A 13,477-nucleotide genomic window follows, 5' to 3' on the forward strand; every position below is an offset into this window, starting at 1 on the left:
ACACTTACTGGAATAGTGAAACATTAGTAGGAAGAATGTCATTTAAGCTCCACTTAGATCAATGATCAAACTACTGCAGATAGGGGAAAAACATTTAGTATATAAATGTCTTTCACAGAAGCACTAATAAACTTGTTCATTTAGTTCTAAAGACTAAAGCAGCTCATGTTTCATGATCACATTAATTTACTGAACCACAAACAGTGAATGTTTTTTATATGAAGTTGTCCAAACATCAGCTTTATATTAAAAAAAAAAGGATACTATCCATTAAAAAATGTGCATAATATCTACATAATTAAAACCCTTACTTTCACCACCAGTTTAACAATTAAAATACCAGTATTAATTAGTACATTACAGTATGTTAAATTGCACATGATACCAAGTGTAGCAGCATTCAAACAGCCTGCCGTTGAAGTGGTTTACAAACTTGTTTTGCAGGCTAGATATATTAAAATAACAATATACACAACTTGAAGGAAAAGAGCTGTTCCAACTAGAAAATTGTAGATTGCACATGGCACTACCTGGAGTAGCATTAGCCAATTGTACCAAACATTTCAAAGTAAAGTACTACTTGAACTTTGGGAAAGGCTTCGCTGCTCTCTCCCATGTTCACACTACAACATGTCTCACCAAAAACAGAATGGAAATGCACCCAATTCAAGTCAACCAGGCTGATATTCTAACATAATTCACATTATGCAATGATAGCTCATTTTATACAAAAGCATATATGTGCATAGGCCAACAAGATGGCTGCCTAGGGCACTGTGCTTTCTAAGGGTGTTTTTTCCATATTTATTTATTTTTAGAACAATGGAATACAGCATTTCCTTGCTTTAATAAATAAATAAACAATGTGACACCAGAGTTGAAACAAAATGCCCCTGTGGTGTATGGAGCACCACAACAGGGAGGGGAGTCACTTGACCTGACCATTCAAGTCAAGTTGCATCTCAAATGTAGTTATGAAGCCTGGTGCTCAGTTAGGACTGAGGTCTATGCATGATGCATTTGTTGAAAAAAAAAAAAAAAAGTCTGAGTCTCTAATGTCTGACTTTAGTGATCAACTCTAACTTTCAACAATTTACCACACCATCAAACATTTTATGAGGGACACCAAGTCCGAAATACAAGGCAAAATCAGGGACATTCTGCAGAATTCTGGACAGCTGACAGGAATGGTGAGATATGAAGACAGATGTGGTGAGGTAAATATTTTTTTTAAGTTAATGATGCTGGCAGTGATCATCCAGCTATTTCAGGCAATACTTCTGGCTTTGTGATTTGTGAGAAACGACTTGGAATACTTTAATGTGTGGCAACTTTGTGGGGAACAATTACATAGCCATCAGACACTGTGGCTACAACTGTTGGGTGGGTGAAAATAACTGACTATTAGTAAGAAGGACTACTTAATGGACACCTGATATGCACAAAGTAGATATAATTTCTGGGGCTAACTGTGGAAGATAATCATTAGCTGCCTGTTGCTGTTTTCTTATAATTCTGGCTTTGCAGGACTAATGTGATTTTTGGAAAGCAACTTGGAATATTTTAATGTGTGGCAACTGTTTGCTTGGAACAAATGTGAAATTCATTACTTGGCCATCCTCTTATCAAAATTTAACTTCTGAATTGTATATAGAGATGACCACAACTGCTTGATTGGGGGGGGGGGACTCTGGATGAAAGTAAATTTCCTTTTTGTCACTTGCTCAGTTTTAACAGTAATCTTGCAAGTGCATCACAGAACACCCAGACTTTTATAGCCAGGGAGCTGGTGGCCCTTACACACACACATCAAGGCTATAAAAAGTGGATTTTTACACTGGCTTAATAGTGGCTTCTACTCTGAACCCCACCTAGCCTAAAACTAGCCCTGCTCAGATGTGTACACAGAAGGTAACTGTAGCTTGTGTGGGGAACCAGGGAAAATGTCATTATTTCTTTAACTTTCTTCCCAAACCTCAGAGGTCATTATCTCGTGTTGGGCTGGGGACAGCAGTTCTTTACGTTTATTGCACAGGGGGTCACAGAGTTTGTAAAGGAGCAGTGTGCTTTCTAAAAGTAACAAGGTGGAAACACTGTTGCATTTTTTTTTACACTTTGATCACAATCAAACATCAGATGAGTATACAGTTGAGTATCTTGGAAGGGTAAAGAAAAATTCTGTTTATATGTGTCTTACAGTTATGTTCTACAGCACTTTTTTTCAGTTTTGTACAAGTGTGACATCAGAGGGGTACACAGAAGGTGGCTGTCATCTGCTGGTAGGGGTGAGGAGGCCTGCTGTATATACATGTGACAGCAACTTGAAATATAAGACTGTAGCTATTTGTACCTTAATTTACATCCCAATTTAACAGCAGAGAGGAATAAAGAGAAAGTAGCTACATTTTTAAGTTGAGGTGGGGAGGAAGGTACTACTTCTAGATATGTCTAATCTAATTCTAGATGTTTAACTGCTCTGTGTTGTACAATTACCCTCTAAAGATAACCCAGTGTGTTATGTAAATTCATTCAAATGTTTTATTGTATATTTCTTTGCTATGTTTTCTTCAATGTTATAATGCCTCTTACTATATTGTACTGTAGAGCTGTATCTACATTTGCTTCATAGGTTCATAGGTTCATAGATTAATACTAGGCTAACTGCCCTTGTGGGCCATTTCCAGCCTAGCCAATTATCCCATGTGAGAATCAAACCCTGTACCTTATGTTTGTAAGGTAAACACCTTACCCATTATGCCAACCTCCCACCCCTTATGCCAACCTCCCACCCCTGTTTTATTGTAAATTGTTCACTGTATTCATCTTCAATTTTGTAAATTTTCTTGCTTACTTGTACTGTGGAGCTTTTCTCCCTGGGCCTCCACTGAAAAAGGGGTTTTGCTCAGCTGACTATCCCGGTTAACAAATGTCAAATAAATACATGTATTTTCTGTTTATAATGCACTGCTATTTAGACAACTTTAAGCATTACATCTCGGATACAACACATTTCTTCACTGAAATAGAAAAAGAAGACAATTTATTTCCTTATGCATGATTTTTGTTCATGCCATCATTGTATGAAAAGGCTGGAAAAAACTCTAAAATGCACCTCAGTGCATCTATAACCCCATGACTTCAGGGTGCTTTGCACCACCCCTAGACTCCCAGCTTAATTCAGTTACTACACTGTAGCCTTGGTCAGTTATGGTGCACTGAAAAGGATGCAGGGAAAAAATAAAAAGAGCTGTAGAGCACGGCTGACTTTCTTACCTTAACCATGATTTATGTTCAGGCCATCATTGGTTAAAAAGATTAAGAAAAACTTTAAACTCTGCCTTAGAGCATCTAGAACCAATTAATTCCACTACAGTTATTGTGGTGTACTCTTAGTCAGTAAGGGTATAATGAAAGGATTTTGGAAGAGCAAACTGGAAGAGCAAAACTGAATTCCTTCTCTTAATCATGGTCTTGTGTTCAGGCCATCACAGGATGTAAAGGCCATTTAAAAATTTGTAAAATGTACCCCATAAGCATCCAGAACCCCCATGGCAGGATCTCTGTTTTAATGCAGGTGTTTCCTCCACAACTTGCCTACTTAAAATGTGTTCAATGATACATGAAAAAATTGAAGAACAAGACAAACTGTGACAAAAAAGGAAGGAAAAAAAAGTAATCTAGATGGTGTGGGTAGGCCAAGATTGGGGGGGGGGCACTGGGTGATATGTGTGTGGGGGGCAGCAGGGGCATAATGCAGCCCCTTTACCTATGGCACCAGTTTAACTAACGCTGGCTCTGCTGGAAATTACAGTCACCATAATCGTGGTAAATCCTACATTACCGATGAATTAGGCAGTCATACCAAAATACAAAAAATACAAAACAGTAGGTTATCAAATAAGTAAGATTACAATGCCTGTATTTAAACCCATTACTTGTAATACCCCATACAGCAACATATCATTTAAAAAATACTTCACATCCAAAGAACAGCAGAGATACATTCAGTAATGTTTAGTGTTTCAGTCACAATGTGCCCATTCTATTCATAACAAAAATTATCAAAATATAAAAACAATGGTGACATAAGTAATATATAATATACTACAATGAAAAAATGTACTGTTACAGAGAGTTATGTGCACAGACTAGACATTTCTAGACATTCTCATCTTCAAAAACTAATAAAGAATGAAAAAGATTGTCTGAAAAAAGGTGGATCATTTCTTTATCAATATTATCACAAAAAGGTAAGTTTCTTCTTTTACAATAATGCTAGTACAAAATTTAGCAAAAACTATATTAAAAGATTTGATAAAAGGCAATATTATTATGTATATTATGGTAGACAGCAATATTATGTATAACTTTAACAACTATAATATGCACTGTACTAAATACACATTATACAGCAGCTGCAATGAAAAACTATATCAAAACAAAATCAAGTACTAGCATGCAATAACATAGCTTTATAAAGTTACAGTAGTTCATTTTTAAATAATGTCACTGTATAACAGCAATGTACCACATAACATGGGGATAATGAAGGTTCAACCATTACCGTTTGGTGATAAGAAAAACTGCAGTCATGCATAAACCCTGCATTATTTGCGCCCAACTATGGCATATTGTTACAATACACTACAGGGCCACAAGGCAAAAATAAAAATCCTTACTCAATGAATATAGCTTTCTACTTGCTGAGCAGGATGCTTAATTGTACTACACAGCTTTAGCACAAAAAGTAAAACATGTCAGTAATCAGCCCTAAAGACGTGAATAAAATGTTTTCTCTAAAGACTCGAGGAATTGGAAGTAGGAAGGATTTGTAAGGCTTATGGCAAAAGATTTAAAAAAAATGGCACATAGATATAATGCACATGTCATCATTTACCATTTAACAACCCAGTGTTATACGTACACCAGCATTTTATTGTGACTGTGAGAAATGTTAATGTCGGCATGAAAGTGCAACATTGCTAAACTTTAACAGTGCATGTACCAGGCCTAGGATCCATTTGTTTTTAATTTCTTCCAGTAGGCTTTAACTTATTCTAGTGGCTTAAGGGACACATGACAATCAATGCCCATCACCTGGCACTAAAAAAACAAATGGAAATGTGCAGATTTTTATCTTTAGAGTCTCCTCCCCTAGTTCAGGGAAATCTCTCCTCTCTCTACTATAACCTAAATTAAATTGCAGTTATATACTTAGTTTTGACAAGGCTCCATTCATTCTCTTAGTCCCAACCAAAAAGGACACAATTAAATAGCTACAATACAGACAAATGAATGCCTAACTCTAGTATGTGCATATAGACACTCCCAGTGTTTTATGGAAAAATGCTACTTAACCTATTCCCAGTGTGGATGCCTTTTATTTGGTATGGATGGGGCACTGCTGCACCAAGCTGGCTGGCTACAAAGCTCACTAGGTAACATTTCTATCTTACGTCAAAGAAAACAACTTTTTAAATCTAAAGATCATTTTTAACAAATTTTAAAATATTTTGTTCCACTTGAAGAAAATTATATTTACATTTAATTAATTGTACAAATCTTTGCTAGAAATTGTAGTGGTAACATACGGCAGTTTAGTAGCTGCGTAAAGAGATCATTATAATGCACAGAATGCACCTTTCATACAACAGATCGATGCTCACCACATACGTATATGGCACTAGGCCGTATTCGCCTTCTTGTCTGACCAGGCAGCTGTGGCAAAAAATTAAAGTACTTGGGCATTAAGTCTAAGCAAGCATCCCGGAACTTCTTTATTCTCCAGTAGTAAATTAGGGGGTTCAGTGCAGATCTGAGGTAGCATAACCATAGTAACCATGTACTTATCTCAAAGAAGCTGAGTTTATAATAGAATTGTCTGTTAAATGTGGCAAAAAGGCTGTATGTAGTAAATGGTGCCAGACACAATGTGAAAATGATGAAAAGAATTAAAATTGTTGTGAAGGCACGTGTTTTGAAGCTCATATCTATGTTCATCTGGAAGGGTTTCTGTAGGCTCATAAGACCAAGCTTGCTGGCCTGGCTCAGACAGATGCTGTCTGGGTGACTATGTATACGTACAGCATTGTGTCGTACAGTATTAAGGATGCCCATAAATGAATATAACATCATCATAAATGGAACAAAGAAAAATAGAATCATCACTAAGACAACATAAGCCTGATATCCAGAGTCAGTGGTGTAGCCAAACACACACTGGGGAGCTCGAGATGGTATCTGCAACCTTGGATTTCCAACTGCTAGTGGAAAAGCCATACAAAAGGAAACAGCCCAAGAAATGCCAATGAGGACTTTAGCAAGGTAAGGATTTAACCTGTCTTGTCTCTGAACTATAATGAGAAATCTGTCAATGCTGATAATGAGCAAAATAGCTACACCTTCCATGATGAAGACCCAAAAGAACATGGCTGACACTCTGCAAAATACATCTCCAAAAATCCAGCGGGTTGTGATGACAGTCACCAGTGCAAAAGGCATGTTTAGCACAGACAGCATCATGTCGGCAAAAGCCAGACTTGCTAAAAGGATGTTGATTGCAGATCTCATGGCTGCTTTCTGATAGACCATAAGGCAAACAACAAAGTTCCCAAAGAATGAGATTAAAAGGATGAAGAACATCACTGCAGAAAGGATTACCTGCAGCGGTAAACTCAGACCTTGATCAATTTCCTCTGATGGTTGCAAAGTTTCATTATTTGTCAGAGATGTTTGGAGTGTTGTTACCATGGTGCCAGAAACATACCTTAAGGGAAGGCCTATTTCATTGTGAAACAATGGCTGGGGAGTAGTCAAGTTCCATTTTTCATACAAAACAATCATAGTGCCTGGGATCCCCGAATGGGCAGGTGTTAAAATCATGGTGAAAACCATCACTCCAAAAGACCACCAGGTGATAGGAACACACACATGTTTATTTGTTGAATTTCAGCTTTGTAGCCATGTTTGCTGCACTGAATCTTTCACTCCTGCAGAATAAACACTGCCAGTTTCCATCTTTATCTGCACTGCAAAAAGAAAAAAAAATGGTTAATGCCAGTACAATCTTTCCAACCTATATGAAGCTAAAACAGACTGAAATGGTGTCTGCAAGGAAATACAATTTAACTTCAGAGCAAAGCTAAGATTAATGCTGATTAATTCACTCCTGCAGAGCTTTAAGGCATCACAAAAATTGATATGGATAATCATGACAATGCATTTTAATAAAAACAATAAAAACTGCCATGACATAAGACTTCTGCACATACTTCTTGATGTCATGTAAAAGGTTCTGCACCACGCACATCCTAGAAAGGGTTTTTAGAAAACTGCTCACAACAGGCTCATCTGAAAGGGTAACATGACAGTCCATGCCCAAAGCAATATCGTACAGAAAATGCTGCTTAAGAGGGAAACTAAATTAACATCATTTCCTTTTCAGTTCACAGCCGCCTACATCCCCTCAACACTCCTACTAAATAAAATGATGAAGCCACTGATCCTGGAAGACAAAGCTGTATAGTGTGGTGGCAGAAATCTAGGCTTTGCAATAACCTTTACCACTCACAGCAAGGTCAACGCCAAAAAGATCATTCAAACACTTGCATGAATAGTAGACTGTCCTTCAAGGAAAGAGATTAAAGTGAATATTAAAATGCCATTCTGGGTACACTGCTTTTAGTGTGCGCTCTGTGTTACTATGTACTCAGATATTCCCTGAAAAAAAAAAGTTGTCTGGCTTTGGATTTGAGGATGCATTCAAAAATCTGGGAAACAAAGGTATAATGAACTTGAAAAGAAACCAAATTCCTACTTCATGTTATTACTTAGCAAAGTTGTGCATTTTCAGCTTTAAAACCCTCTTCTTTTTGGCATTTTTCATGTACACTTCTTGGTAGTATAACGACTGGAGACCTGTAAACATATCAGAAAAAAAAGTGTGAAGTTGGCATTCAAACTCAAGATGCAGGATTTGATTCTCACATGGGATAACAGGCTAGGCTTAAAATGGCCCACAAAGGTAGTTGGCCTAGTACTAATCTACGAACTTATGAACTGCAACTACTTGTGTAAATGTAGGCATAAGGTGCCTATTTTAACAAAACATTCTCTTCTTAATCTATCACATTTTAACATCTGCAAAATATATTCTCTCCAAAGTAGTTTGCTTATCTCAAAACTCTTGACAGCAGCACATTTACACAAGTAGTTGCACTTTTTTCCCATATGTTTACAGCTCACCTCAGGGCATTAGGAAACAGCAGCAGCAAATCAAAAAAGCATAGGATTTTCTAGTACTGGGTCATCTGGCTTCACATATGACATCCAGGACTTGTTTGCTTAGGGTGGCCACTGGAGGAGAAGTCAAGGAATAAGCCAGGCTGCTAGGTTCAGTGTCTGCAACTGTGGATGCAAGAACTCTTCCTCCTGCTGAGTCAGGAGAGTTGGAATCTGGGGTAGGTGCCATGGAGGCAACGGGGTCAGACTGCGCAGTAGTGGGTAACAGTGTTGGTGTGACCAGTCTGGGGCAATCAGGATTGCCCTTGGTCTTTCCTCCCTTATTTTGAGTAATACTCTGATCAGAAGAGGTAGAGGGGGAAATGCATAGATTGAGATGTTTTCCCACTGGAAGGATTGGGCATCCACTTTCCTTGCTGTGAGGTTCCCTGATGCAGAATTTGCTGAGCTGGTGATTGTAGGGGAGGCAAATAGGTCCACCTTCGGGGTATCCCATTTTTGGGTTACAAGGTTGAAGGTGTTGTGGTTTAATTGCCACTAGTGGGTTCTAGGAGATTTCTGCTTAAGTTGTCTGCCAGAGAGTTTTGGTTGCCTGGCAGGAATTGAACTTGCAGATGAATATGCATGGCTGAGGCCATGTTCCAAAGGGTCATGGCTAGCCTGCAGAGAGGGTAAGAGTAGGTTCCCCTCTGCTTGCTGATGTACCACATTACTGTGGTGTTTTCAGTTTTGATAAGTAGAGGCCCCGGAGAGAGAAGGGAACTGAAAGCTGTCAGAGCATGCTGAACAGCTATCATCTCTTTTTGATGTGCAGATGAATTTGGTTTGGGCTCCAATGGCCCTGAATGCACCTGCCATCCAGGTGAGCACACCAGGTACAGTCTGATGCATCTGTAGTTAGGGTCTGGGCAGCATGGGGTTGTGACAAGGGAAGTCCCTTATTGTGGTTGCAAGCTGCTGCCCACCAAAGAAAATCTTTCATTAGACAGGCTATCATAGGTATAATAGTTTCCAGGTCCTGTGAATGTTGACACCAAAGACTTTTTAAGTACCACTGAAGTGTCCTCATACGCAGTCTGGCATATGGAATTAGTAGAATGCAGGAGGCCATGAACCCTAGAGCTTGCAGGATTTTCCTTGCAGATAACTGGGTTCTGGGGGCTAGTTGAGAGAAGTAGCCTGTCAGGTAGGTTTGTTTTTCTGGAGTTAGAAATGCCATCTGGGATGCCGTGTCCAGGCTTGCTCCCAGGAATACAGTTTTTTGACTGGCGTCAAGTTTGGATTTCTTCTCGTTGATAGTGTACCCCAGTGAGGTTAGCAGGTCCTTTAGAAATGTCAGGTGCAGCAACAGCTTTTCCTGACTGTCTGCCTGAATCAGGCAGTCGTCCAAGTAAGGGTAAATTTTAATATTTCTTTGTCTGCAAAAAGCAATGACTGGAGCCAGGCATTTTGTGAAAACTCTGGGAGCAGTGGATAAGCTAAAGGGAAGTGCAGAGAACTGATAATGCATAGATTCTGCCCTGAAATGTAGATATTTCCTGCAAGAATCTCTGATTAGAATATGCAGATAGGCTTCTGAGGTCTAGAGTGGCTAACCAGGCATCTTTGGACAGCAGAGGGAGAAGCTGCTGCAGTGTGAGCATTTGAATTTTGTTACCACCAGGAAACTGTTTAGAATAGATATATCTAAGATTGGGTGCCAAGTGCCCTCTTTTCTGGGTACTAGAAAAAGCCTGGAATAGAACCCTTGGCCTATCTGATCTGCAGGGACAGGCTGGAGAGCAGGGAAAGAAATTGGTTTTGTGCCTCTGCTCACTGGTTTGGAGGAAGATCTGGGAATCCCTTTGGGGTTGGCAAAGTGTGGAAATAAAATTTGTACCCTTGGGACACTATGTTGAGGACCCATTGATTGCTGGTGATGGAGGCCCAGTTTTCTGCATGGGAGGCAAGTTTTCCTCCTAGGCCATGGACAGATGGGCAGAGGACAGAGGAGGAGTTGAGGAGTCATTAGGAATGCTTTCCATAAGGGGATGGCTTAGCACGTCCTGGTTTAGAAGTGGAGGTACTCCATTGTTTAGATCTCTGCATACCTGATACTGCTGTCTGGAGGGGTCCGTTACCCCTAGATCTTATCTGAAGTGGCCTTGAGGGAGCAGGAAAGGACCAGTGTTTTGAGGGACGCCTACTGAATCTTGCAGGCTGAACCTGCAAAATGCCTTTAACTGTCTGCATAGATTTAGCTTTTTCTTCCATCTTTTTTAAAACCTTTTCTGCTTTGGTGCCAAACAGATTGATTTTGTTCAGAGGTGTGCCCAATAATTTTGATTTGACATGATCTGGCAAGGTCTGTTCCTTAAGCCAAGCATGGCTTCGAAGTACAGAACCTGTGACTGCTGCCCTGCAGGGTGCTTCTATGGTGTCAAACCCACATTGCAAGGTATGCTTACTTCTTTGACTTGCAGAATGCATAAGTTCCTGTAAATTTGTATTTTCTGCACAGTCAGGGAAGATAGATAATTTTTGTTTAATGAGTTTCGTGATATGTTGCTGGTATTTCAGCATGTGGAACTGACAATTTAATGCTCTAATGGCAAGAGTTGCAGAAGTATATACTTTTTTACCCCATCTGTCTAAGGCTTGAGAATCCCTGTACGAGGGGTTGGGATTCTTAGCTGTAGTTGCTTTTATTCCTTTAGGCCCTTGGGAGATGACCTTTGGGTCAGCAGTAGGATTCTTGAAAAGAAATTTGTGAGTCAGGGACTCTAATTCCTGTCAGGTTTCCTGGGAGCAGGAGGTAAAGTATCCGGGATTAGACTGGATTCCATAAAAAACATCGACAACATCCAGGACAGGGGGTATAGCTAAGGGTCTGTGTTGAGGTAAATCTAAAAATTCCCTGAGTCTCTTTTTGGACGGAGAGTAATCCTTGCATTCCGAATTGAAGTGCTCTCTCAAAGTATGTAGGGTTTCACCAAAAGAAAAATCCACTGGAGGAAAGGCAGAAGGAATGGATTCCTCTGCATCTGAATCTGCATAATCAGATAAGGGCATGTCTTCATAATCAGAAACCTCAGAGTTGTCGGAATCTTGGTCAGATAAAGGTGCTGGGGACAAGTCTCTTCTTCTTTTAGCAGGGGAAGGCTGGCTGCCCCTAATCAGCATGATAAGGTCTTCCACCATTTTAAGCATCTGTGATTGTGGCAAGGAAGCAGGCGCGAGTTTAGGTCGTTGGTCTTTTAGGCGTAGCTCGCACTCTGGGCCTTAGAAACTCGGTAGTTTTAGAAAGAACTGAAGACGTGAAAGAAGTCGTCGGTTTGTGTCGAGTATCAGTAGTGCGAAGAACTTCCTCAGAAGCCGGTGCCTACACAGTGTCTCTGGACCCATCCAAGGTAGAGACATTCGCAGGTTCCATAGTCAAAGAATAATCTCGTGGCATACCGGACTCCGAACAGGTCTCGGTAGCAGCCTGCGAATCCATTGATGCGGGCATCAGGGACTATGAAAGCACCTCACAGAGTACCGGCAAACTGGCAACTAGCTTAACGGAAGCGTCGTTGGCAGTTTTGGACCTGTGCAGTCTGTCTCTGTCTTTATCCTTACGTTATTTTGGAAGATTGGTAGTTGGGTGGCTCACCGAAGCCATTTTGGAATACAGAGATCGAGAGCAAAAGTATTTAGCTACAATAAGGACCCGACAATGAATAGTTCGGGCACTGAACAAAGCACAAAACCAGCAACGAGGGACGTCGTGGTCTGGGCCTAAACAGGTGACGCAGTAAGAATGGAAATCTCGGTGTGGTATTTGCTTTCCACAGGCAATACAATTGTTAACTACTTCTGACATCGGTTAGAGGGAAAAAAAAGGATCCCCAATGGGGTACTTAGCTTTAGAAGACTTCAACTTCAATTTCGGAAATTAAAAACTCAGGTAGCGGCCGACCGGCACTTGTGCGAACTGCTTCTGCTTTGGGCTCCTCGGCAAGAAAGACTGGTATAATGGCGTCGGCTGCCTGTTTTTATACCACTGACGATCTGATGTCAGTTCTGGAGCGACAGCAACCGATGCAGAAATACTAAGCCTGTGGTATTCGGGCAGACTGAGGGCCACCCCTGGCAGGATAACCCAAGTGTGATGACTGCAACAGTGAAACACAAAGAACATCTACAACTTCTTACAGCCCATGTCCAGCTGGTGAACTTTCTTTGCATCCATGATAGTACAGGCACACCATGAGTGACTACTGTTCTTGTCCTGATTCTGGGTCTGGGTGGTTCTGGGATTCCTGGAGTTGCAGCAGATGCTTGCTGGGTAAACTTGTCTGGGACTCCAGACTCTGCACTGCAAAAAGTATAACAACTTGGACTTTCAGCACTTGCTTCTTCTTGGCTTTGCTGCCACTGGCAAAAGCAGAATACAGAAGTTTGGTTAATTTACTTATAAACGTTAAAAGAAACAGTTTTACAGCTCCTTCATTCTGCTCGATATATGCTGCTGCCTGCTGCTGCGAACGCTCAATCAATGTACAAGTCTGACTGAAAAAAAAAGAATAAACATTAACAGACACAGTCCAAGCCCTATTCCGACAGGCTAGCAGTCTGTCTTATCCTCACACATGCCCTGCACGTGATGATGCCAGTGACAACTTCAAAAAAAATAAAAATAAAAACAGGAGTTAAAGGGGCCACTCGGAAATTTGTGGTACCCCATTATTTTGACCTGAAAACTGGTAAATACCGAGGATTTTGGTATGGTTGAGAAGTATGGTTGCATGCTATTAGCTCGCAACAAATTTGCTTGCTGGCACTTGCTCTAAAATAGCAAATAAGATTCTCACTAGCACGATACAGGTCAAGTGCAGAGCCCTCCCACAATCTGACCCTAGTAAACTCCATAGCACTTCCAGAATGCCAAGTCTAACCTTGAAATGCTCACCTGGTCTTTAATCCTAACCTAAATCCTCACTCCTTAGCCCAAAAACTCCCACTCACTCCTTAAACCCAAAGTCTCCAATCCTTTCATAAATCTACATCTGAGCCCTAATACTCCTCCTTAAACCTAACCTCCCCAGTGGCTCCCTAACTCTAAAAAAAAATCCCTCCTTCTCTCTGAACCTAAATATCCCAATCCATTCCTAACCTTGAATTTCAGGAGCAAAAGCTCTTTCTAGTTTTAAAATTATAGAAAACCGCTTGCTACAAACTTACACCACTTATGCTTCACTCCTGCCTGCAAAAG

At 40.4% G+C, this 13,477-nt stretch overlaps 1 protein-coding gene across 1 annotated transcript in view; it reads right to left on the reverse strand.

The window, feature by feature from the left end:
* Nucleotides 1-2,863: 2,863 nt before the first annotated feature.
* GPR63 (G protein-coupled receptor 63) overlaps nucleotides 2,864-13,477 on the reverse strand; it is a 433,154-nt gene continuing 422,540 nt past the window's right edge. The window contains exon 3 of the mRNA XM_044065687.1: nucleotides 2,864-7,028. Coding sequence (XP_043921622.1) covers nucleotides 5,644-6,894 — 1,251 coding nt within the window. The 5' untranslated portion in view covers nucleotides 6,895-7,028 and the 3' untranslated portion in view covers nucleotides 2,864-5,643. The remainder of the gene's footprint in view (nucleotides 7,029-13,477) is intronic.

The sequence above is a fragment of the Protopterus annectens genome, chromosome 1.part0 (genome assembly GCF_019279795.1).
Source record: "Protopterus annectens isolate FY-2018-M chromosome 1.part0, PAN1.0, whole genome shotgun sequence".
NCBI lineage: Eukaryota > Metazoa > Chordata > Ceratodontiformes > Protopteridae > Protopterus > Protopterus annectens.